General features: G+C 40.8%; 1 protein-coding gene across 1 annotated transcript in view; it reads left to right on the top strand.

The window, feature by feature from the left end:
- Window positions 1–234: 234 nt before the first annotated feature.
- The window catches only part of SYTL5 (synaptotagmin like 5), a 60,224-nt gene continuing 33,477 nt past the window's right edge, over window positions 235–26,981 (top strand). Inside the window, exons 1-2 of the mRNA XM_068425512.1 lie at window positions 235–353; window positions 17,456–17,671. Of these exons, the coding sequence (XP_068281613.1) occupies window positions 235–353; window positions 17,456–17,671 (335 nt within the window). The remainder of the gene's footprint in view (window positions 354–17,455; window positions 17,672–26,981) is intronic.

Genomic DNA, 26,981 nt, shown 5'->3' with positions numbered 1-26,981 from the left:
ACAGGCTTTCTTGAGGAAGAAACAAAGAAGAAACCTTTATTTCTTGCGTAGCTGGAAGGCAAAGTAATACAATCATCTTGACACCTGGTTAACTTAAAGAAGCATTTTTCAAAATACTTCTTGACTGCGTGGATCTTGTAATGGACACAAACTTGCCTTTGGACTTGTGCAAATAAATCAGTGGAAGAATTGATTGGGCAAAGCAGTCATTGAAAGAGTGGCTGTTGAAGAATCATGACAAAGCACTTGGAGATCATCAATTTGTCATTTCTGTTGGAACATGAAAGGGAAACAATATTGGGAGTATTGAAGAGAGATGAGTATCTGAAAAAAGTTGAAGACAAAAGGATAAGGTAACCATTTTTATTATTGTTCTTAAAAATATGGCTCGTAGTATAGATATTTTTGTGGTACCCAGTGAAGATTTTCTAGATGCCTCAGGAGAAGGATGAGTCTTGGGAGGTGGCACAGTTAATTATAAGTCAAAGTAAAGTGTGTTAAAAAGAAAATTGCTTGCTAGTGTGGCCCTCTGTAAACAAAAGATTGTGTCTATTGCTTCAAGGCAAAAAAGTAAGAAAGATAACACGTGCAGAAATACACAGCAGTGATTTTTAAAGTTCAGATCCTGTAGATTTTGCCCAGTTTGGTTGAATTTCCCCCCTGTGAATGGAAAGCTTTAGTAAGGCTCTTGAACTTTCTTCCTCTGAGAGGAGCTGTATGCTTTGTGCCTTCAGAGCTGACTGCAAGAAGGGAAGTTTAGAAGGTGTCACAGGGAGAGAAAGTAGGCGTCTGCCTCTGTACAGGACTCCATACAACATGGGGCAAATGCGAGATGTTGACCTTTTTCTTACTGTTGCAGTACTTGCAGAATAGGGAGGAGGAGAGACACTTCATTTTTCAAATTACTTAGATTTACTAATAAATAAATAAACCTGAAAATCTCAGGTATGGATCCAAAAGTCGCTGATGGGAGAAGTAGGGACTCAGGGTATTAATGGAGTCCGTGTGTCCTTTTCTGAGGAAAGAAGGTAAAAATCAAAGTTCAGAGAATAATGTGTGGAGGCAGGCTGAGAGTCAGCTATTTGAGATGACTCAAATTCACTTGGTTCAGCTAAGTGTCAGTTCTGCAAAGGTTCATATGCTTTTCCACTAGGTTGTTGCTGCTTCCTCTCGCTTCTCCCCACTGCCCTTTTAAACTTTTATACAGTGCTGGTACTGAGAAGCAGGCTGAGCGTGGATGTATGCAGCACTTGGTGCTGGCCAGGCTGATGAGTATAATGGATGACTTTACACATGAAAGGGAAGATTTCCAGCCTTCGCTGGTTTCCGTCCGTGTGTTCCAAGGCCAGGCTTCATTGTTCTTCCCTTTGATTTGCTGAAAAGCATTTTAGACATTGTGCATTGCAGAGATGTATGTTCAGCACCTGAGGTTTCTTTTGTATAAAACTATTAAGCACGTGAGGTTTCTTTTGTATAAAACTATTATTTGGAAATCGATGCAGAGTTAACCACCGGTTTTGGAAGTCTTTCTGCCTTGAGAGAACCAAGTCTAAGCGCAATGCCCCTATCGGTGTGCAGCCTGTTTAACTGGGGAAATGTAGTGACTCATCTAAATGGAGTGGGCTAACACTGGTTTCTTCTTCTGCTGCAAGACTGGAAGGAAATGTGTTTCTTTATGGTTGTGTGGGCAAATTAATCATTTCATCTCCTTCATGATTTGTCAGATGTAGAAGAAAACAGAACACAAGAAAACAGATGGAGCACTGTTTGTTCCAGGCATTGTGCTCTATTTTGTAATAGGTTAAGCATGTCAAAGTATTTCAGTTTTCTAAGGTGGTGGCTTTGGAAATGTGTGACATGCCAGTAGTCATCAATCAAAGGCGTCGGTATGAAGTGCAGCAGTGTATCAGATCACTAGCTTTCTAAACCCCCAGAAAGCTTTCTTTTCTACTACTGTAATTTCCCAGTCTCAAGTGGAAAGTTGAAACTCCTGAGGTTTTGTGGGAGGTTTTTTGTTTGGTTTGGGTTTTTTTGTTGTTTTTTAATACGATATCTTAAACTCCCTAATTTTCTGCTTTTTTTTGGCACCACTGGAAGTCAATGTGCCAAACCTACAGAGTTTGAGAACCCAAGGCACCTCTGGAGGATAGAGTTCAGTAAAGCGACAGGTGGTATTGGCCTGTTTGTGTTTTGGTACAAATGGAAAGAGCACCCTAAGAAAAGGCTGAAGATGCAGTTAATCTGAAATATAATGCTAGTTAGGATAGCTAACAATGCAATCCGATTCTTATGCATACTTCTAGCACATGTATATGAACCAATTTGTTTTGGATTTAGAGTATATTTGTAGAATTGTCACTAGACCGTACTGTGCCTGATAATGGTGGAATGTAGTCTATAAAAGACTTCCAAGATATACACACTATAAAGAACTGGGTGGGTAACTGCTTCTTAGGAGACTTCATAATTTTCCTTTCTGAATACAGCTTGGCAAGGATATCTTTAATTATGGCTTATAAGTATACTTCAGAGGAACATTTGTTGTCTTTGGAATTCCATTTGGTGCAATCTGTTGTATATTTTATTGAAGTACTTTGCAGAAGAACAAGTCCCTTTGTATTTATTTTCAAGGCACTTTTCATTCTGGCAAGATGCTTGCTTGTATATTGTACTGAAGAATTTTTATTAGTCTAATCCAATCTTTCTGAATCTATCTTGATAATTGTTTTTTCTGTTCCTATTAGTCTTCAAAAGCCATCGTAACTTGAAAGGGTCTTTCTATTCAACATGAAAGCAAAAGTAATTGTAGGAGGATGTCCTAATAATGAAATTGTCAGGAGTTAGTGTCATTATCACTGCTCAAACTTGTGTTCCGGAGTGCAGGGGGCTGTTCTTGTATTTTTATTTGATGTACAAATATTTCACCTACATGCGAGAGAAACACAGAAAGCAGCAAGTACTCTTTCTGTGGACTAGTTTTGGTAATACAAATAAGCAACCTGCTTAATAAATATCAGGGTTTATGTCCTTTACTTTAACAGTGCATCTTGTGTGACTGGAAATTTTCTTTGAATATTGATTTAAAGCTATTAGTAGATTACTTGTCAAATAATTTACAGTGTTCAAAACATTGCTCTACGATGCTTTTGATGTCAGGCGGATGACCATCATGATTATTTTCAAATGCTAAGATTATTTGGGTGAAATCATTAAATTACGTAGAAGGAAAATAGCTAAAAATAGTGAACTTGACCATACTGAGGGTGAAAAAGTAGGGTTTTTTTTAACATGAGTTACTGGGAGAAACTTGCATCCAGATAATGTTAGTGAAGACATTCTGAACTGAATGTTTTGGACTGGAACACATATATTTTTCCCTATTTCCTCATCCTTTTACTATTTTCAAATAGTTTTGTTCTTTTAAGACCCTTTTTATGAAAACCCATATCACATTTAGTGTGTAGTGTCACAAGTCATGAAACCAATACTAAATCGAAAGAATGTTATTTGTCAAAAGGGGGTGTACCACGTGCTGGGTGCATTTCATCTAACTGTTGTTGGTTTGTTTCTGTTCCAACAGCAGCCCCACTGCATCCTCCCCAGCTGTGGTGTGTCACAGGGAACTGGGTCTGATGGTCATAGCATTTTGCATTTGGGGTTAGCTCTTCATATCAATATTATTATTTTACCACAGAGCAAACACGCATGACACGCATACTGCTAACATACACTGCTGTTGTGGTTTAACCCCAGCCAGCAACTGAGCCCCACACAGCTGCTCGCTCACACCCCTCACAGTGGGATGGGGGAGAATATCGGAAGGGTAAAAGTGAGAAAACTCATGGGTTGAACTAAAGACAGTTTAATAGGTAAAGCAAAAGTCCTGCACACAAGCAAAGCAAAACAAGGAATTAATGCACTACTTCCCGTGGGCAGGCAGGTGTTCAGCCATCCCCAGGAAAGCAGTGCTCCATCAAGCATAACGGTTACTTGGGAACACATACACCATAACTCTGAATGTCCCCCGCTTCTTTCTTCTTCCCCCAGCTTTATATGATGAGCATGACATCATATGGTATGGGATACCCTTTTGGTCAGTTGGGGTCAGCTGTCTCGGCTGTGTCCCCTTCCAATTTCTTGTGTACCCCCAGCCTCCTTGATGGCAGGGCAGTATGAGAAGCTGAAAAGTCCTTGACTTAGTGTAAGCACTGCTTGGCAACAACTAAAACATCAGTGTGTTATCAACATTCTTCTCATCTTAAATCCAAAACACAATATTATACCAGTTACTAGGAAGAAAATTAACTGTATCCCAGCCGAAACTAGGACAATTGCTTTCTTACCTTGTCTATTTCCTTAGACGGTGTTTAAAATACAAAGGTTCTTTTCATTCTTTACAAAGCAAAGCTGTGAATACCATGCTTTTAGAAGAGGAGATACCAGCGTAATAATTACTGAACTGAAAAAACAAAGAAGGAGCATGCCAATTTCTTCCAAGGATAAGACTTTATTGGGTTATTACTTGAATCATTCCCTCAGCATTTAGGTTGCCAGAAGTTGTGTAAGAATTGCACCAGCCCCAGATCTGTATTGACAGGGAAAGTTGGCATTCCTTTTTTTTCAGTTCACTAAAATGGCATCTCCTTACCAGTCTGAAGAGATCCATAGAAGCAAATTAAGGTATTAACTTCATTACAACATAGGAGAAACTGTTAGCATGGATATCACCATGTGGAAACTACAGGCAAGTACTTTTAAAAAAAAAAACAAAAACCACAAAATGATTGCAAGATAGTAAGTAGTATGGTATATGGTCTGTGTTTTTGGAAAACCATCTATAAGTATTTGAAGAAAAGAGTCCTTATGTTAAAGCATATTGCTCATCCATACATGTATGAGAAGTTAGGAGGTTGCTTATCTGGCAGTTCTCTCATTCGTCAAGTGAATTTAACACATTGTTATTCTTTGAACCAGAGACTTTTCCATCAAAAGTAGTTACTATTGCCAGTACTCTAAGGGTAGAGATGCCTGTTTTGCTCTCCAGTGTTCTTTGAGAATGAAGATCCTCCATTGGTGAAAGAATTTCTGATGGTGATTAATTCTCCTACTCTGGGTACAATTTATTTTGTCAAAGCCTAGTAAGAAACCAACAAGCAATTAGCATTTTATTTTTTTTTAAAATCTTAGTAACAGTTTTTAGTTGAGAGGATGAAGGAGTTATTCAGGAAATGGTTCGTCTGTGGAAGTTTGTCATCATTATAGTTTCCAATATAAGTTCAATTCCCGTGCCTCCTTTCCTTCTGTTCACTGGGCTCCATTCTGCCATTCATTATGCCAGTTCTCTGTTCCTTTGCAAATTCATTCTTTGCCTTTCCCTGATTCCTTTTGTTGTCACCAATATAACTCCATACTCTGATATTCTTAAGACAGTTTTTATCATATAGATCTGTTACATAAGCAAAATGTTAAAATCTGTGCTTATAAAATAAGAACCTAAAAAATGCTTCAGGTACTCAAATGGCTCGGTTTTACAATGCAAGGAGATCTCAATGGAAATTGGTAATAGCCCATCCTTTTGTGAATTGTCAATAATATTTACTGTTACTTTCCACATATTGTGTCAGACAGTGAAGGGAATCTGGTTGAATTTGAAGGAGGTACTGGAAATCAGTCTGGGGAGGAAATTACCTTTCCCCCATCAGCCTCCAGAAGTATGTTGACAACTTAGATACTAGAGAAATTTCTGTGCAGGAACTGGTAACAGCTGCACAGCTTCAGAAGGAAGATGTGTCAACTCATCTGTGAAGGAAACAGAACTTTCTTAAGAACAGGTGCAAGACTGGAGCAATTTCATATATTTAAATTTTTTTCCTGCTGAAGTCTTTAATTATAGTTTGTTGAGGACAGGTTGGTTTGTTTTGTTTTTTTTTACTGTAAGTTTTTATGACTCTCTGAACTCTGGAACTTAGGAATAGTTGGGTTCTGCTGCTCTACATCTTAAGATGAAAAAGGTTTTTTGAAATGGGGAGAAGGAAAATGCAGGAGAAATTTGAAAATCAAACTGAGGAATCATGTATGCCACTGCATTGAACAGTGTTTTTTCAAAAAAGAGAGAGGAGATAAGGTAGAAAATTTTTCAAAATAGAAAGTTTTCCAAAATCTTACTGAAATGACGACCAAAAATATCCGTTTGGTATTTAAAAAAAAAGAGTTACCTGACTCAAACAAATGGGATTGTGCTTACAGAGTTAGAGGAAATGATGGCATTCATTTAAGTGAATGGCTTGAGCAGTGAGTATCTTGCCTCTTGTAGCAGTATATCTATTCTACTTTTCTGTGTTTGGGGAATAAATGTTCTCTAGGGTAAAGCATACTATTAAGAAAAAGTGAATCTGTTAAGGCTTCTCATTGCTTCTTCCTCTTTGCAGGATTATAAGGGTTTGGGAATATTCCATCTCTGGAGGCTGCATTTGTGAGGGAACGAGTGTCTTTGCCTCCTGGCTTTTAGCATCAGTAGGGAAGAGTTAGAATCTTTTAGGACCTCTTTCGTGCCTCTTGCAGGCAGCGGGCAACTGTGCCAAGAGCTATGACTGCTTGCTGCTCCACGGTTTGGGTTTTGTAGGATTGCGGTCCTTGATGCCTGCATTTTTTCCTCATCTTTTCAAGGCATCAGCTTTTCATGTTTACTTGTTAGATGGACTTAATCTAGGATCTAAGTAATTTCTTAAATTTGATGTTGGTTACGTCTTTTTGTTTGTTTGTTTGTTTCCTGCTTTGATGCTTTATATGGACCTATTAGGCCCCATTTGGAAAGGCTTAGATTAAGTCATTCAGTGTTACCTGGAATACTAGTTACAACCGAACTTTTCTCCAATGCACTTAATCTATTTTCTCAGACAGTAAAGGGATCTTAATACAAATTCACAGTTAGAGAAATGGCTGAATATTCTGCTGTCCTTGGCAGTAACAAATTTATATTTAATAGCTATCTTCTATCAAACAGCTGTTGTAATAGATGGTTTAGAAACTTCAGTGTATGGTAGGATTCTTTTTCCCCAGCAACTTACTAAATTGGCTTCTGCTGAGTTTTTCTCTTTCATATTACTAGGAGAGGATTGATAAAGATTAATTCTTGTTTAATATTTGAGTTTAAAAATATCTAACTGCATGGTTAATTAGATTCCTTTAAAATTAAGGAAAGCTCAAATGTTAGAATGGCAAAGGAAATTGGGTGTTTATAATACAGCTGGTTCCTGTCTTGGGGATAAAGAGTAGTAGTAAGTCAGTCCAGCTACATGGTGCACTTGTTATCTCTTTTCAATATTGTGTAACTAGTGCAGCTAGGCTGTGGTTGTTTAGAGGCTGTTATAGTGATGGATTTTTTCAGATGACTCATTTACCTCCTCCTATACTTCCTGGCCCTTGAAACATTTCATTTTTTATTTTCTTAAAATCTGAACATATTTGTTACAGTCAGTCAGTAATTCAATTCAACAAATAGTATAGGGAATCTCCCCAAAAAGTTCATATCCAGTATATTTATCCATATATTGTTTGCTTGCTTTGTTAATTTTTCTATTATTTCATTTGTTTGATTAAGTGAGCGGAGAAGCTGTGGGTTGATTTATTTTATCTCAGTTCCCTGAAAGTCATTAAAGGCAGCTCTGTATTAAAAAACAAGAAAACAAACACTTTTCAGAATTCACGCTGTTGGCAGATCAACTATCATCTGATAAGAATTCAAGATTTTGCATCGTCTAAGCAGTGGAAAATACTGTTGCAATCATCACTACCGGATAGCAGGAATAATGCCTTTTTAATGTCAAAAGAATATTCGTAAGTTTTTCAAGATGATGATCTCTAAGCAAGCTTTTGTTTAAAAATGCACTGTTTATTGGTTTTGCCTGATAGAGATTTCCTTATTGTAATTTGGAACTATTTAAAACACAGACTTCATGCCCAATGATGCTTCTAATTAAGCACAAAAGGGCCTGAAAGTTGCAGGGGGGAGGGAGAAGGCTGGAATGAAAGGAGTTCAGTGATGGTTTTGTTTCAACTTTAGATACCTGGATGCAGTCTATAGGGCACACCGATAATTAATAAAAAGATGGCATCATATTGCCTGTGGAGTTCCTGAAATGCAATGGGTCACTGTTGATTTTATTTTTTTAAGTAAAAATGAGCCACTGGAAATAAATCTGTTACAAAAAAATGAGCCTTTGCTAATGCTTACTATTTTAACCCTTTTGAGATATGAGGATAAACAATATCCGTCTTCTGAGTTACCCTGACACTTGGGCAAGGTTCACGTTGTTGTTTTGCATGCAGATATTCAAGTCCCAAAAGAAACTGGAACTGAATTGTATGTGCCTCTTTAGTTCTATGGTATGTGATTGATCAAATCTTTGCAAAACTGAATAAAATGTGAAAATACAATTGTCTTTCAAAGACTCCTTCTATTGAACATTGGCTAGTAGTTCTATTGTCTAAACAGTCACAGTTTCAACAGGAGACTGTGAAAAAGATGAGGTGGAGAGAGAATGACCAATGATCAAGTAAAGAAGTGGTGGTCCAGTTGGCAAGAGAATTAGGTGGGGTGAGGTGAACACAAGAAACATTGTAATCAATAAAACAGAGTGAAAGGGGGCCCGTGCCAAGCATATCCACATAAATTTGCCAACAAGGAAGAACAGGTCAGAAATGTGAAGGTTGGGACAGCCTTGCTGCAGTCACCATGAGTGGAGTTCGAGATTTCGAGTGGGGGGAAGAAAGCAAAAAGGGTCACAACTCTAGACTTCAGGAGAGCAGATTTTGGGTTGTTCAGGGACTTGCTGGGAAGAGTGTCATGGGAGACTGTACTGGTGAGAAGAGAGGTCCAAAAGAGCTGGTTGGGATGGTTTTTTTTGGTTCAGGTTTTTTTTTGGTGGGGTGAGGCTGGATGTTTTTTGTTTTGAAGGATCACCTTTTCCAAGCTCAGGAACAGTCCATCATGACAAGCAGGAAAGCAAGTAAAGGTGGCAGGAGGCCTGCACGGGTGAACAAGGAGCTCCTGACAGAACATAGACATAAAAAGGAAACATACAGGAGGTGGAATTAGTGACAAGTGACCTGGGAGTCTAAGCATGCAAGTATAGGATTAGGAAAGCCAAAATCCACCTGAAGCTAAATCTGGCAAGGGAAGTGAAGAGCAAAAAGAAACATTTTGCAAGTACACCAGCAGCAAAAGGAGTGCTAGGAAAAGTGTGAGCCTGCTGTTAAATGGAACAGAGGACCTAGTGACAAAGCATGTGGAAAAGGACAAGGTACACAATGCCGCCTTTGCCTCAGTCTTTACTGGTAAGACAGGTGCTTGGGAATCCCAGCCCCCTGAGATCATTTGGAAAGTTGAAGGCAAGGTCAATTTGCCCTCACTGCAGGAGAATCAAGTTAGGGAATATTTAAACAAACTGGACAGACTGGACTGGTCCATGAACCATGATGGGATGTACCTATGAGTGCTGAGGTAATTGGCCGATGTCATTGCAAGGCTACTCTCAATAATCTTTAAATGATCATGGTGATTGGGAGGGGTGTCTGAGGACTGGAAGAAAGCAAATGTCATTCCTATCTTCAAAAATGGCAAGCAGGAAAACTTAGGGAACTACAGACTGGTTAGCCTTACCTCAATGCCTGAAGAAGTAATGGAGCAACTAATCCTGGAAATGACTTCCAGGCACATGATGGACAAGGAGGTCCGCAGGAATAGTCAGCATAGATTCACCAAGGGGAAGTCATGCTTGACCAACCTGATAACCTGTGATGAAATGACTGGCTTGGTAGATGAGGGGAGAGCAGCCAATGTTGCCTATTTTGACTTTAGCAAGACTTTTCACACACCATTTTGTCAATGAGGATGTTATCAGAGATGAAGTACAGACTATGTAAATAGGCAGTGAGGCAGACTGAACTGGCTGAACTTCTGTGCTGAGAGGATTGTGATCAGTGACAAGTCTACCAGGAGGACAGCCAGCAGCAAGTGTACCCTAGGGGTCAATAATGGGGCCAATACTGTTTACGATCTTCATTAAGGACTTGGATGATGGGACAGAGTGCATCCTCAGCAAGTTCACAGATAATACAAAACTGGGAGGAGTGGTTGGTAGACCAAATGATTGTGCTGACATTTGGAGAGACCTTGACAGACTGGAGAAAAGGACTGACAGGAATCTCGTGGAGTTCAACAAAGGGAAACATCAAATCCTGCACCTGCTGAGGAATAGCCCTATGCACCAGTACAGGCTTGGTGCTGGCTGCTTGGAAAGCAGCTTGGCAGAAGAGGCCCTGGGGGGTCCTGGGACACCAAGTTGGCTATGAGCCTGCAATGTGCCCTTGTGGCAAAGAAGACCAATAGCATCCTGTGCTGCATTAGGCAGAGTGTCACCAGCAGGTCAAGAGAGGTGATGCTTCCCCTCTGCTCAGCCCTGGTGAGACACAGCTGGAGTCCTGGGTCCAGTTCTGGGTTCCCCAGTACAAGAGAGACACAGACAACCTCACCTTGATCCCTGGGAAGGTGATGGAGCAGCTAATCCTGGACACCATTTCTAGGCACATTAAGGACAAGAAAATCATTGGGAATAGTCAGCATGGCTTCACCAAGGGAAAGTCATGCTTAACCAACTTGATAAACTTCTATGATGAAATGACTGGCCTGGTAGATGAGGAGGGCAGTGAATATTGTCTGCTTCGACTTCAGGGAAGTCTCCCAATAAGATCCTCATAGATAAGCTGTTGCTGTGCTCCTTAGTATAAGAGAGACATGGGTATACTGGAGAGAGTCCAATTAAGGGCCATGAAGATGACTAAGGGACTGGAGCATCTCTCATGTGAGGAAAGACTGAGAGACCTGGGACTGTTTAGCCTAGAGAAGAGAAGGCTTAGGGGGATCTTATTAAAATATATAAATACCTGAAGGGAGGGTGCAAAGAGGATGGAGACATGTTCTATTCAGTGGTGCTCAGTGACAGGACCAGAGACAGTGTGCACAAACTGAAACACAGGAGGTTCCATCTAAACATCAGGAAACACTTTTCACTGTGAGAGTAACTGAGAACTGGCATAGGTTGCCCCAGGAGTTTGTGGAGTCCCCATCCTTGGAGATAATCAAAAGCTGTCTGGACATGGTTCTGAGCAATTGGCTCTTGGTGGCCCTGCTTGAGCAGGGGACTTGGACCAGATGATCTCCAGAGGTCATTTCCAAACTCAACCATTCTGTGATTCTGTGACATACTGGAGCAAGTACAGTGAAGGGAGACAAAGATGATTAAGGGATTGGAGAATCTTTCTTATCGGGAGAGACTGAGAGAGCCGGGACTGTTCAGCCTAGAGAAGAGAAGGCTCAGGGGGATCTTATCAATGTGTATAAATGCCTAATGGGCATTAAAGAAGATGGAGCCAGACTCTTCTGAGTGGTATCCAGTGAATGCACAAGAGTCAGTGGGCACAAACTGAAGTATAGGAAATTGCATCTGAACAGAAGAAAAAATGTTTTTATTGTGAGGGTTGTTGAACACTGGATGAGCCTGCCCAGAGAGGTTGTGGAATCTCCATCCTTGGAAACAGTTGAAACAATCCAGGGCAACCCGATACAGCTTACTGTGCTTTGAGCAGGAGGGTTGGACTAGACTGGTCTCAAGAGACCCTTCCTTTAAGTATTCTGTGATTTTTTGGTGTGGACTTTAGCACTGGAAAGATGAAGCTTGTGCAGGGAAGGAGCTTGTGCCTCAAGCAGTTTGGCAAGTTCTAGCAGTTCTTTTCCTCTATATATTTTAAAATAAGACCTTACCGAGTAAGGCTTTGTTGAATGCTGGTTTTAGAATGAAGCATGTAACAGTGGGTGCATTTAATTGTAGAAAAGCTTCCGAAGACCTCAGCAACATTTGAGGCAGTATAGTGTAAAAGTTGTTCTTGTGGATGCTCTTCATCCCCTAATGCTGTGAATTATCCTAAGAATTTTCCGTATTAATAAGTTAAACGCATTCTTATTTAGAACCAGCTATTTTATTGAAAAGATATGGCTTTAGGATGAGAAATAATATTTATCTGAGAAATTAAGTGAGCCCAGGTGTATTTATTTAGCTGCACTTCTCTGATTTTTGTGCCACAGAAATGTTTCCCCTCTCCTTTCTTGTGTTTCAGAGAATCTAGAAGGACCTATAGCATTTAGTTGCTTACCTTGAACTCTTCTGCTTGTAATATCTCCCTTCTGACTGGATAGCCAATACTCTGTGTTCACAGGAATCTGGTCCAGCTAGCTGAAGACAGTTTCTGTGCTCCAGCTGAAATAAGAATGTCTCAGTGTTACCAGCTTCTATCATGCTGTCAGAAGCCCTCAGACTTTGTTGTGTTTTTCTTAGCCCACAGCATCTGAGTTCTCTTAGGTTTCATTGTGAGTGAGTGGAGGGAAGAGGAAAGCCTGCCCTTTCTGATTGCAAGGAGAAGCTTGAATGTACCCAAGGAACCACATATGATTTTTTAGTTTTGAGTATCATTTTAGTGGTGAATCAATCATATGACTCTGAGGGAAGAGGATTTTGAAGGGATTCAAAAATTCCAAGATTTTCAAATGCCTAAGTTGCCATTTTTGTGGATTGGTGACCAGAAGAAATTCTGGTAACAGGCAGGTAAGCAATGAGAGAACATATTGTGTGCAGAGTGTTTAAGGCTGATTTGCCGTCTTCTTCTCCAGAAACTAAGTTGTCTCCCCAGTACTAGTAAGGTGGTTTTGCTGCTGAAGGAGACTCAGAACAAACAAGCAGCCAGGAAGGGGAAAAGGAGGCTGTGATAGATTGACCTTAGCTGGCTGCCAGACACCCACTAAGCTGCTCTCCCAGTCCCTCCCTGACCAGAACAGAGGGAGAAAATAAGATGAAAAAACTCATGGATCAAGATAACAACAGGAAGATTGCTTACCACAGGCAAAACAGATTTGACTTGGGGAAAATTAATTTATAGCCAATTAAAAAGAAAGTAGGATACAGAGAAACAAGGACAAAATTGAGAACGCCTTCCCCTCAGCCCCACCTTCTTCCCAGGCTCAGCTTCACTCTTTGGTTCCTCTCGTTCCTTGTGACTCTCGTATCTCCTCCCCTGCCCCAAGTGGTGCAGGGGGTTGGAGAATGAGGGTTGCAGTCAGTTCATAACGCTTTTTCTCTGCCGCTCGTTCCTCCTTGCACTTTTACCCTGTTCCAGCATAGGTCCTTTCCACAGGGGTATAGTCCTTTAGGAACAGATTGCTCCTGTGTGGGTCCCCCATGGGAGGCAGTTCTTGCCAGGAGCCTGCTCCAGCAGGAGCTGTCCACAGGCTGCAGCTTCCCTCAGGGCATGCTCGCCTAGTCCAGCGTGGGGTCCTCCACAGGCTGCAGGGTGGACATCTCTCCAGCATGGTCCTCCATGGGTTGCAGGGAGACAACCTGCTTCACCATGATCATCTCCACAGGCTGTAGGGGAATCTCTGCTCTGGCAGCTGGAGCACTTCCTCTTCCTCCTTCTTCACTGACCTTGTATCTGTAGGGCTGTTTCACATTTTCCTCACTCCTCTCTCTCTCACAGCTGCTGTGCAGCATTTTTCCCCCTTCTTAAATATGTTATCACAGAAGTGCCACCAGTATTGCTGATGGGCTCAGCTTTGGCCAGCGGTGGGTCTGTTTTGGAGCCAGCTGGAATCAGCTCTGCCTGCAAATGCATAGCCCCTCATTTCAGCTCCCAGAGGCCACCCCTGAAGACCCCCAACTGCCAAAACCTTACCATGTAAACCCAGTACAGTTGCAGAGAGAGTTTTGTGTGGGGAACCTGAGTAAAGCTGAATCTGTTAATGTTTACTTGTTATACTTAGACATAAACCATAGCTGTCACATCTGTACCAGCAAGTTAGACTAACTGTTTGAGCTGACTTATGAGAAGTGAGTAGGAAGAGAGGAGTGGCTGAGATGCCAAAGCGGCCACATGGAAGCAAGGAGCAGTCCCAGGGCTCCGTTTGGACAGTGTGTCCTTGTCTGCCGTCCGCTCACAGGGGGAAGGTAAAACAGAAATTGGTGGGTGCAGCAGAAGGTGGTGATCCAGGTGGCAGGTGCAGATTGGATCTGCCCTTCCTTTTCTTTTTCTTGGATCCACATTTTTCATGCTTGCGAGTCTCCTGACAGCAGCGATCCCCATTGCAGCTCTGAGCACTGTTCATTGGGTGGACCCAGTGTAGAGGCAAGTGGATGACTTCAGCAAGCTTCAGAAAGACAAAAAGTAGATGAGAGGGACAAAAGCACCAAGTATTGGCCAGATTAAGAGTTCCTGGTGAGGAATGACGCTCAGCTGTGACAGGGAGTACTTTGGGGGTGAACCTGGAAAGTGCTGCAATACCTCTCAATGTGTGAAAGCATGATCCCATCTTAACGAATTTCCCTGAGATCAGTTGGTACTAAAAGTGGCTGTATTAAGATAAAAGGGTCATGTAGTACAGTAGTTTGTCTCTGAGAAATTCAGACTGCTGAGAGGGGAGACAGTAAATCATCAAACATTTTGTGAATGTTGTTTGATATTTAGTGAAATGTGACCATAACCTCAGTGGTAATTAGATGTCTTCACAAGCACTGAAAGGTGTTTTTGTTATTCAAGTGGATAGAGGTGGTATCTCTTTTAAAATGATGTGGTCGAGAGTGTTCTAGTAGTGGGGGGGGAGGGAGGCAGGTTGCCTTTAGTTCTCAGTCCAGAAGAAGCAGATAAATTGACTTGCTGTTTGAAGGGAGGCTTGTTTAGGGAGTAGATCCAAGGAGGGGGTGGCAAAAGTGGTGATCATCTGCATTCCCTGTGCACAATGGCAATATTGCAGCGCGGTTGTCAGTTGCTGTGGTGCAGGTCACTCATCTGCATTTGGAACTGGCTGATTGAGAGAAGAAGAAAATGAACATGGACCTGTAACTAAGTGTATCTCTGCAGGAGGTAGGTAGATGTAAGGTGCAATCGATAAACTGCAAGAACAATTAGCAAAGTACCAAGAAACCTTGTGAACCCGAGACGGACTTTCAAAGGCTATGGCATGAGAGAAAGGCTGATTGGATTGCATGTGGGAGAAGAAGGGTCCAAAGCAGAATGAAGAAATCACTTTGGGATAGAGGCCAGTAGAGGAAAATGCTTGACAGGATTTGTAGTTGCTGCCTGGAGGGATTGGACATGCCCTTTTTCAAAAGCTGTCAGAGGTTGAGCATCTGCAGGCCAGGTGGCTGCAGAGCAGCTGTTGTTCATGGAATCCCAGTGGGAAGCAAAATGCTAGCCAACCTTTTAGCAAGGCAATGTATCCACAAATAACCTAATTCTGTCAGACCTTAGTCCCTGGTGGCCTGAGCAATGTTGTCAGCCTCCCTCACTGGGCTGCAACCTGTAATCTTTTATTGGTTTTATCTTCCCAAAGTGGTTTTTTCCTGACACCTTTTTACTGATCTTCAGGTGAAGGCGGTAGCCAGGTTTTTTAAATCCCTCTTAAAGCATCTATGTGTGCGCAGAGATTGTGATTTCAGTGAGCTGGAGTGCTTCATCATAGAGGGAATCTGGAGGCTCTTGGCTGATGGCAGTGCATGAAAGAGAGCAGGGAAGGAAGGGTGAGGGAATGGGGACACAGCAACACCCAGGCATGTAAAAGTGAAAGAACTCTAGCAGCTGCTGAGCTGGAGCCCTGGGGATGAGGTAATCTGGAGTAGAGTGGAGCGCTAGAAGGGTTTAAAAGGATGGAGGAGCTTAAGATAGGAGGGATTTGGCTGGAGGGGAAGTCAGGAAAGAGCCTGGAGAGAGCAGGGGACATGTAGGCTATTTATTGAAAAGGTTGAGGTGGATGAGAGGAGAAGAGGAGCCTGAGGATTGAGTGGATGGAGCTTCAGCTGAGAAGTGTTGAGAAGACATAACAATTTTTGACCACATACATTAGCAGTTGGGGACAGTGATTATCCCCTCTATTTGCAATTGTGAGACCACATCTGGAATACAGTTCCCAGTTTGGGGCTCCCCAGAACAGGAAGGGCATTCACATACTGCAGCATGTTCAGTGGAGGGCCATCAAGACGATTAGAGGGCTAGAGCACATGACATAGAAGGAGAGTCGGAAGGAACTGGGTTTGCTTAGCCTTCAGAAGAGAAGGCAAAGGCAAGATATGATTGCTGTCTTCAAGCCCTTGGTGTGACGGTATAGAAAAAATGGGGCCAGACTCCTTTCAGAGGTACATAGTGAAAGGAGAGGTAAAGGGAACAAGCTGGAATGTGTGAGATTCTGGTTAGATATTAAGAAGGCTTTTTTTTTAAAAAAAAAAAAAACACAAACCATAAAGTTAGTCAGATTCTGGAACAGGCGCCCAGAGACACTGTAGATTCTTTACCTGGAGTTACTCTATTACTCAAGATTCAATTGGACAAAGCCTTGGTCAGCCCAGTCTGATTGGCCCTGCTTTGGCTGTGAGTTTAGACTAGTTGGCCTCCAATATATTCCCTTCCAGCATAGATGGTTCTGTGGGTTGGGGTGGGACAGGTAAGAGCTAGAGGCTGTGGTGGGGGAGGAAAGCTCTGGAGTTGAGGTCAGGAATCAAGGTACAAGGAGCTATTAGTGAGAGATTTGAGTTATGATGTATTCCTGCTTGAGTCCGTGGTTTGGGAAGATAGGCACAGAAAACTGCCTCGCCTGTCATCCTTCCTGACTTTTTATCTTCAAATTCCTTTTTTTGCTGTTGGAAATACAGTAGTTATGTCTCACTTATGGCTGTTTTCTCATTAAGGACCCAACTCATACACCGTTGAAATTGCAGCCTTCAAAATTAGGTCTTAAATGCAAATATTTTTATCCTGCAGAGTCAGTGGCAGAACTGGTAATCTGCAAGTCGCGTTATTTAAACTAACATTCTCCTTTTTTTTTAAATTGTAGCATCACAGCATAACATCACTATCTATTTAGATGTTTGGTTTGGGGTTTTTTTAGGCTTTGAATAGCTGGTGCAGAATTGCATGTGCATTCCTAGCTAACTCTACACTGGCATAGTATTAAATGCACACTAATTGCAGGAAAGATTTTCTTCTTTTCCTTCTGTGGATGCACAGGATAGTCCCAGTTTTGAGCTGCTGTCAGCCTGGGCTCAGCATGACTTGAATTATTGATGAGGGACAAACAAAGATGGTTCACCAATTGTCCAGAACTGCTCAGCTCTCTGCAGTTACTTATACTGATCTACCACAAGATTTTCCTCTTGTCTTCATGTCTGAGAGGTGGAGGATAGATTTATTCGTCTTTGTCATATGTGTGTCAAAAAATACAGTGAATATAAAAAAAAAATTTATATTGTACTTATTTGTGTCTTGTAGTTTTTAGCGCTAGATCTTAATCTGTTAAAAAATTCTTACAGATCATTGAGTTGTATCTCCAAATTAAAAGATTGTATTTTCTTACTTGTAGGAAATTGAAAAATGAGCTTCTGGAAGTGAGAAAGAAAGGTGGAAATCGTCATTGTCAACAGGACAACAGCAGGGTCTGTGTTCGCTGTCAGAAAAGCCTGGGCTTAATCTTTGACAGAGGAGACCTGTGCCAAACCTGCCAACTTCGAGTTTGCAATAAATGTCGTGTTGTGGGAACTGATGGGCAGTGGAAGTGCTCAGTGTGTGCCAAGATTGCGTAAGTTATGCAGCTTTCATAAATACGTTTAGAGATTACCACTGAATAAGTAATTTTGTGCTGGTGTTACTGTTTTACATCCCGTTAGCACAAAAGCATATGCATAGCAAGTACACAAGGGAAGAGCCTTATCTGGTGGTTTTATTTGCTGCAGTATTTTGCAGTATTTTTTTCCAGTTCCAAACCAGTTTCAACTAGCTTGCTTTCTAAAGAAAGCTGCAAACATCACAGATACTAAGCTGTCGGTACTCTGAAAATGACAGAAAATCAGTTACAAGCCAGTGACAATCTATTCACATTATGAAGACATAAATGTAAGAATCAAGTAATTCAAAATTAACAAAACAGAGTTAAGAACAAGTAAGGTCTGTATGTTCTTACTGACGTGGTAGGTGGATTTGTAAGGAAAGAGATGTAAAAATTGTGAATCCAAGCACTTCAATCCATGTTTCTATCCTTTTTTTTCCCCTGTGTTTACAGTTACTGAACATCTCTGCATAAAGAGAGAGGGCTGTATTTATAATATCTCTATTAATGAACGTTCTGAAGCAAATTGTGCTATGGTGGGAGGTAAAACAAAAAGGGATATCGCATTTCTCACAGTTGGAATATTGAGCATGGGGAATGGAGGAGAAGGGTAGCAGATCACAGTGCTGAAAAGCAGAGAATCAGTATTTTAACATAGGCTGTCAAGTGAAGAAACAAAAAGAGAAGTTATATGTTCGAAGATATTTACTTGGTGTACACTTGGAAGAATAATTCACTTGATTGTTATGGTAATATGGGATTTTGTAGCTTGACTCAGTAGGATAACCATGACAGAAAGGAGAGGTGTATTGGGCAACAAAACTCAATTATGTATGCTAATGTAAGAACTGGATGGTATAAGAAAAAGACAGGATAAAATAATGATGTTAAAGGGGGAAAGAATCAGAGTAATTTCAGAGGGTGGTTTTTTTGTTTGTTTTTTTACACAATCAAACTAATGAGAACAGGAAGATAAGGCTTTTTGTAAATTGTATCAGAGAGTGAACCCAAATTTCTAGTTACATCAGACTTTGGCTACATAGACAGTTAGTGAAAAATTAATACATCAGGATATGCAGTTTAGGGTTTGTGTCTTCTAACTTTAGCTTTAGAAGGTTACCATCTGTTTTTAGCTAGATGCCTTAACCTTCTCTGCAGCCAGTGGGGCACATCCAGAGGACAATGTCTCACCTCTTAAGATGAAACATGTTCAAGTGCTTGATTTTGTGGAATGTTTTCAAATTGGTAGGGGCCTGGCTGAGCTGCTTGTACCTTGCTTCAGCCAGTTCCTGAGATGATCTCAGTGATGTGCCTTTCAGAAATGATGGGGTGCAGGTGAGCTGAAAAAGTGGAGAATGGCAAACACAATACTACTCTTCAAAAATGAAAAAAGGAAGAACGAGGGATTTGTTGACCCTGTCAAGTTACCTTTAATTTCTCTAAAAATGCTGAAACAAATTATTGCTGTGCTGTTTGAAAGCCGAGAGAAGATCACAGGACAATGAGTAAGAGCTGGCTCAAGAACAAATGTCAAAACCAATTTAATTTCCTCCTCTGATAGGGTGACAGACCTCCTGAATAGAGGAGGATCTGTTGATGTCTTATAACTTGACTTAGTGAACCTTTTTATACTTGCTCTTGTGCCATTCTAATAAGCTGATAAACACGGGGAATTATGCCCTGGAATAAATTCTGTCAGTGTGATTGCAGACCTGCCTGGAAAATTATGAAGCTCCATTCTCAGAGTAGTTATGGACATTTCACTGTCAAAAAACCAACCAACCAAAAAAAAAAAGACCAAAAGCAAAAAAAACACCACCTCCCTCAAAAAAACTCACCAGTGGTATAGAGCAGAATATTTCCTGGCTTTTTACTGTTAAGTATTTTAGTTAAGGACTTTGATGCAGCAGATGAGTTTGCCAGTTACAGCTGCAGGTGACATAAAACTAAGGCATGCTGCAGGCATGCTGAAAGACAGGATTAAGATTCATAGTGATGTTTGCAATTTAGAGAAGTGGTTTGAAGGAAAAGCAAGTGGTGGCTCCTTACGGGCATGTGGAAGTACTACATTTGAGCAAAAATGCAGCTGCAGAAACATAGAATGAGGATGAAAACGGCTTATGCAGCTGTTCCTTAGGAAAGGATCTGGGTATTGTACTGAATGAAAAGCTGAATATGAATCAACAGTATTTTCCACTGTAGAAAAGTCCAGCATTGCACAGGGATGTACAAGCAGAATTATGGCCTGTAAAATACGTGACACAATCCTGTTTTATGTAGAGTACTCTGCCCAGTTTTGTGTAGCACATTTCATGTTGGCCAGCTGGAGAAAGTTCAGCAGAAAACAATGATCACAAGCCAAGCACACAGTATGTCCAGAGTAACGGAAGGAGTTGGAAATGTTTGGCCTAGGCAAGAGAAAACTGAAAATAACTGAGTTTTAAATCTACAAAAGGCAACTGCATTGAGGAGGCACACAGGCTGTTCTACATACTCACCTTGGAGAAGAAAATGTGATACTTAAATTGCAGTGAGAGGATTTAGGTTAGATGGTATGAATACTGACATAACTTGGAGGGGTTGCAGAATCTTGTTTTGAAAACAGGTTGGATAAACCTCTCTCAGGAATGATGACATCAGTAAAGATGGCCCTGTTTTGGGGCTGTGAAAGATGGATGAGGTAATTTCTCAAAACATATGCCACACCTGTTTCTTGTGATTGTGCTGCAATTCTGTATGCCAAGCGGCGGTCCTAGCAGTCATCAAACGAGTTCTGGCTGAAGCCTGCCTCTAAGTTATTACAAACCATAGTGTAATTTGTTTGCAAAGTGCTAAACTTTGCAAGTGCTGAAGTTTTGTCCATGTTGGCTATCTTTATTAAATTGAAATCTTTCTCTGTCCTTTCTTTTTGTTCACATGCAGTGTTTTTGCAAGACTATAGTGACAGTTAATGATCTGTAAAATTACTTTTACACTGCTAGAAATACACAGAGAGATTCTCTTCTGTGTGGGCAGTATAGAGATGAAAGTGTGAGATAGGTATTTCAGTTAAATCATTGTGCATAATTTAAATTCTTTCAGTTCTGTTTTCCTCTGTCTCACTTAAGTGAGAGATGCAGGGAAAATTAGAATTTTTAGGCTTTTAAAATTACATTTGAAGGAGGAGCTGATTAAGTTAATGCAAATAGGGCCTTTCGCAAGATTAAAAGGCAGATGGCAAGGAAAAGAAAACGGGAATCCGGTGTTAAGAGACAGTTACGCTGTATGAGTAGCAAACAAAATGCAGGAGGAGGGCAAAAAACTTTTAGCTCTGTAGCATTGATCTCCGTACAGTGTTTGTGTCTGTCAAACTGGATTGTTTCACCGTGCTAGTGGCTTTGCAGAAAGTGTTAGGAAACTTTTTTTTCCCCCGTCCTTGTCTTTTAGCAACCTTGATGAATTAGACTAGGTTAATGTCGATATCTGTAGAGACTCTAGCACCTACTGTGGTGTTCCATTAGCAGACTCACGTTATAGTGTTGTTATAATGTATATGAATGTTGTCATACATACTGTGAGACCCTTAAAAGGCAGGTAGAAGGATTCTTGGCCTTTGTGAACTCTTTCCAGTTTTGGTGCTATACTAGCTCTTGCCTGTTCTGCCAAAATGGTCCTCAAGAATGTCTATTAAGTGCCGCCTAGGGTGATGGTGATGGTAGTAACCTGTACAAGTCCTGTTGTGTAGTCATCAGTTACACCTGCAGGAATATGTTCAGAAACAAGTTTTTCAGAACGGTTGGGAAGCCTGCTGCATTACATCTGGTGTCAGTGAAGAAGGTCTGATTCTGGGTGTTGGGTGTGTTCAAAGAGAAATTGGCAAGTACTACAGAAATTACTGCAGAAATCACTGCAGAAATCCATTGAATTACACAGATAATCCAAAATGGTTGCTGAAACAAATAACATCTTGTGGCAATAAAAGAAAATGTAGATAATATCAGCCAGCCTTCTGCCTGTTGCTTCATATAATTTGTTTTGACCTTTCCTTCCTTCTGAGCACCTTGAGTGCTGCCTATCTACTCATAGCACAGGAGTTTGGGATACGTCTAGTACAGCAAAAGGACATTCTGTCACATAGCCTGGGATCAAATGTTATCATTGCTTTAACATTTATGGTGGCTTTATGTCCAGCTACCAAAAGATAGTAAAAAAAAAATGATGGGAAACTGCAAGTATTCTGACTTTGACTTGAGGATCAGGTAATTTCAAGATGCTCATTTTTAAGGATATAGTAAAACACAGTATTATTTTCTGAACAAAATAAAAAAAATTACATAGTAACATGATGGTAGCTGTAGGGGTGAGATACCAGTTTGTTTAATAATACAATATAAATGTTCATCTGTCAACCAGAACGTCTTAGTCTGACAACAAGTGAATCTGAGTTCTGTCCTCCAAAACAATCTTTAAAGCATTTCATCTGCCATTTCCCCGAAGACAGACTTGCCTGAAAAACAGCTTATGGTGATGGGGAAGTGCATTACAACACGTTAATTACATTCTAAAACACATTCAAAAAGACATTTAGTGAATTTGAGGAAGGACATTTGAATGTGAATAGAAAGAGATGTTAATCAGTATTTTTAAGTGTAACAAACTGAGGTTTATCCACAAATTGTCTTAAAATTTCCAGTTACTGAAAAAGGATATTCCACTTGAATATCCATAAAGAGAAAATAACTGTTTTTTTTCCCCCCACGGCAGTTATTAATAGCTGGAATATAAAGTTGTGAGATAAAGCATTTAAAGGTCAAGAAGGGTTAGAGCTAAGTCTTCTGCCAAATTCTTAGTTCTGCAGTTACTGAGGGCAGAGAACCAAGACAGTCGTTATTTATGTGATTGTGTGTTTGATGGTCACATCGTAGTATTTAATGAGGTAAATCGAACCTGTATGTAGTACACACTTGATGAAAGAGGAAGGTTTCTGCTCCGTTCCCTGCATACAAGGAGCTGAGGTCATCAGGAGCTTTCAAACCCATGCTAAAAGAGAAACTTTCCATTAATGTCACTTTTTTCCCCGCATCTTCTTAAAATGTGGTGAGTATTTGTTTTAAATTTGGTATCTAAAATGATCAATAGGTTGAGGGAAATCAAGTTCTTCAAGCAGTCTGCTGACAAGCTGATTTTGCATCTTGATGCTGTCTGTATTTCTCATTACGAATGTGTCTAGATATCTGCTAATAATGCATTTATTTTGATTGAGTTCGGTGAGATAAAATGTCTAGGTGGTCCAAGTTACTACAGCAGAACAAAGCAGTAATGGGAAATTTATCTTCATCTTTGAAATAATTATATTGTCTAAAAATGTCATGAAAATTCATCAGTAGCTTAGTAACATTTATTCCCATTAGGAGCCTAAAAATAGAGGCATTTCAAACATTTTAGTATGCAACTGCTTTTCAGATTTCTCTTAATTTCTTTTTATTTTAGTAACTTCTAAGCAGGTTTGCCTTCTTTTAACAGGGTCAAAAATTTCTATTTAATAGCCTCACAGTATATTAAAAATTACTCTGGAATTAATTTATGTTATAGAAAATACTATGTGGAATTGAATATGTACAAAGATGAGTGTGTATGTTTTGGTATGTTCATGTATAGGCTGCATTTTATCCAGCCTTTTGTCTTGCCATTTTTTTTTCCAAATTTTACTCCCCATGAGGAAGTAAAATACTTGAGGAACAGGAGAGGAAAAGGAAGCCAGACTGAATTTCTCTCCTTTACTGTGAATGTGGGTTAAGCTGGATGATCAAATGGATAGTTGAACTGTTTTACGAATATAGTTTTTCCCAAAATAAATTATTAAAAGTAACAATTGGGACTTTCCATCTTAAATGGAATTTTTGTAGTTGGGCATTTAACCATGAAGTGTCTTGCAAAAATGAGTGGAAAATAACAAACTGAGTTTTTGATATGGGTAGCCCACAGGTTATGTTCCATTTTTAAACTGAGCAGTACATTAGTGAAGTTACTCTGTTTAGCAGGAGATCATAGAAGGAGAAGCAGCATGGAACCACAACGTACTCCCTCTCACATGATGATGTGAGTAGGTGGATCAGTAATTAATGTGAAAGTACTGTAGCTGATACCTGAAGTATTTGGTACTAAACCTACCTACTTGAATGTGATTTTCTTTAAAATTTCCCTAGCCATTTTGAGTATAGGAAAAAGCAATCATGCAAAAATTGCTGCTATTACCATTTATAACACTGTTCTTTCTGAAGTTACTGACTTCTGAAGTCAGTAACTTCAGAAAGAAGTTGGAAGGCTAGTCTAAACACTGTTTTGGTAGAACACATACCTATTTTTTACTTTTTATGCTACGTGCTAACTGAGAAAGGAAAGTAAAGAAAATGCAGGCACATACCATGATTTACAGTCAGTATGGACCTTGGACCCATTTTAAAAACAACAAAAAACAAACCTGCGAGCACTGATTTGGTGTACTGTTGCATAAATGCCCTCGTTTCTTTTCCCACTGAAACAATTATCTATGTGGAAAGGGTTCATTTAAGTCCTGTATCAGAAATAGAAGAAAGATGCACTATCTCAGTAGGAAAGACAGTCTCCCTTTGTCATAATTATAAATGCATGAAAATAACATTATTACAAGACTGTTTAGGTCTTGTTCTTCAATTTTTTATTCAGAATGTCAAATGCAATTATGAAATTTAAACTTCAATTCAGAGACTTAGGCAATCATTTAATCTGAATTAATTTCTATTTATGTGTAGAACAAAAATTGTTTTAATAGGTATTCTTGGCATGTATGAACGATTAAGCTGACATGAACACTAATCTTTCTGGGAATTGTTCAGTATACGTGAAAAATACATCCAATATTAGTGCACTAGAAATTCAAAGCTGCAAAGCTTAGTTTTTTTCCCTTTATTTCATTAGAATGTGATATTTTTGCAGAGGTGATCTGTTGGGTAAGGACATTTTCACAAAAGGGGACTGCCAGCTGAAGTCAGGATCCCAAGACTGAGTAGCAGGGATGATAATAAGAACAAAGGTCTGAAGGGAAGGTTGAGGCCTCTAGGCTTGTTCCATGTGATGGTCACCATGGCTGGCTATTGGTGGCTGTTGTTTTTTCCCCTTCGCTGTGGGTAACAGGATTGGCTAGAGAGGTGAAACACTTGACTAAAACAAGGCAATACCTTTATTTGCTGTGTTTCGTCCCTCAGTTGAGGGAGTTGTCTGTGTTTTACCTCAGACCTGGTTCTCTTGCTGAAGTCAAAGCAGAATGGGTGTGGGGCTTCTCAAAGTTGCCCTGCCGTGGAGCTGGCACCTCAATTTAAAATGTGCATCTTACTACTGTTTAACAAGATCAGCCAGATGAAGAAGATGGGCAATTCAGTTTACCATTGTGAGCTGAACCAGCACGCGGTTCAGCTCCATCAGTGTAGCAGCTGTCGCACTCCCTTGCCCGCTCAGGCCTGCAAAAGGGGTTGTTCGCACCCTCCTCTTTCCTTGGGAGTCTGCTTTGTGTTTGCCAGAGCACGCAGCGATGACCCCGAACTTCCTTGGCTAAGCAAGAGGGAACCAGCTGCATAATTAGGGGCTATTTAATGGTGGCAGGTTACAGCCTGCAGAGAGAGATTACTAAGAGAAGTAGATTGCTTTTTTATCCTTTGCCAGAAGATACAGTGATCAACTGTTGTTGCCCAAATAGATTAAGCCTATCTCTTCCCTGAACAGCTTTATGCAACTGTGAGGAAGATGTGTGGGGTTACTAGTTACTGTTCCAAGGGGATGGCGGGAGGAAGAGAAAGTCTTGCTCCACAGTACTCCTGCCTCGCTCCCCAGCCTGGTGCCAGCCCTTCCCATCTTGCAGGCTGCTTTGCTCCCAGAGCGAGGAGTGGGAGAGGTTGTTGGGATGGCAGGGGATGAGTGGGGACTGAGAGAGGGAGGCTGATGGCGAGCTCTAAGGGTGCAGGTGACCCATACCACAGTGGAGTGGAGGAGGAGAGGAAGGCCCTCTCCTAGGGGTGGATGCTGGGGGAGGACCTCCTCCCGAGAGGTCCTCCTCCCTCCACAAGCAGCACCCCCGCTGATCCTTCCTTTCGCAGCCCACAGCCCTCCATCCTCTTCCTTCCCAGCCGCTTCCTACAGCTGTCCCAACCATTCTTCCTTTGGCTGTAGCTCCTTCAATCTTTCCAGCCCCCATGAACCTCCTCGAGCCCTTGGTCCTGCTGCTGCAAGATTGAATCTCCACATCAGATTATAAGACTAATATATGGTAAAACAAGCAGACACGCTGGTCTCAGCCACCGTTCCACCCAGGCTGAGGTCCCCTGGGCGCTTGTGATGCAGAAGGCACCAGAAAGGTTTTCTTCCCCTCATCACTGTTGCCATCTGGCCAAAAAATGTAAGAGATGGCTCTCTGGGGACCCTGTGGCAGAGAGGCTTCCCCTACGTGAACCACAGCAGCCCAAGCGTGTGGCACAGTTCAGGGTTGGGTGTGGATATAATTACAAGTTTTTGCTTGTAAAAGCCTGTAGCTTTGTGTGGGGCAGCATCCCACACTGCTGAAACCCTGGGTGCAGGTCACACCTTCTCCTTCAGATTGTCCCAAGGTTGGAGAAGGGTAATGGCGCTTGTCTGGATAAGGGGGTGGGGAGTGCCCTGTCTGACCTTGATCAAGTTAAGCATGGCTGGAAAGATATTAGGGATGAATAAAACCTGTATCCAAAGGGAAAATGGCACTTGTGGAGTTTTATGGTCAGACCCAGGAGTAGCTGAGGAAAAAAATGAATGAACCATGTCGTTCATACTGCAGTGTAATATGTCATTTATATTGCAATGGAATATGATGGCGTAGTCAAAGGTCTGAAAGGTTTATGGTTGGATATAAAGCATTAAACTAGCTATAAACCTTGGTATAAAAATAACTGCACAGAGAAGTGTGTACTGTAAATGAATTTTGAAAATACACATTCAGAGAAAAACTGTTTTTCATACTAGCCAGACCATGCATAGTTTCTAATGCAGTGAATCCTTTCCAGTGTTTGTGTCTAACAAAAGGAATTTAAAAATTCTGAGTGGAAACGTAGAGATTTTATTTAATGCCTTGCATAATGACTGATTGTGATGATGAGTTATATGGGGCTTTGTCACTAGGAGTCTGCAACAACAAGATAAGGCAATAATCTTCTATTTCTATGCTTGTGGGCACATGTTTTGGATTTTGTTGTTTGTTTTTTTTTTTTAATGACTCATGCAAAGGTGCATGATTCATTAATAG

This window comes from Nyctibius grandis, chromosome 2, assembly GCF_013368605.1.
Source record: "Nyctibius grandis isolate bNycGra1 chromosome 2, bNycGra1.pri, whole genome shotgun sequence".
NCBI lineage: Eukaryota > Metazoa > Chordata > Aves > Nyctibiiformes > Nyctibiidae > Nyctibius > Nyctibius grandis.
This window is presented reverse-complemented; position numbering and strand designations above follow the sequence as displayed.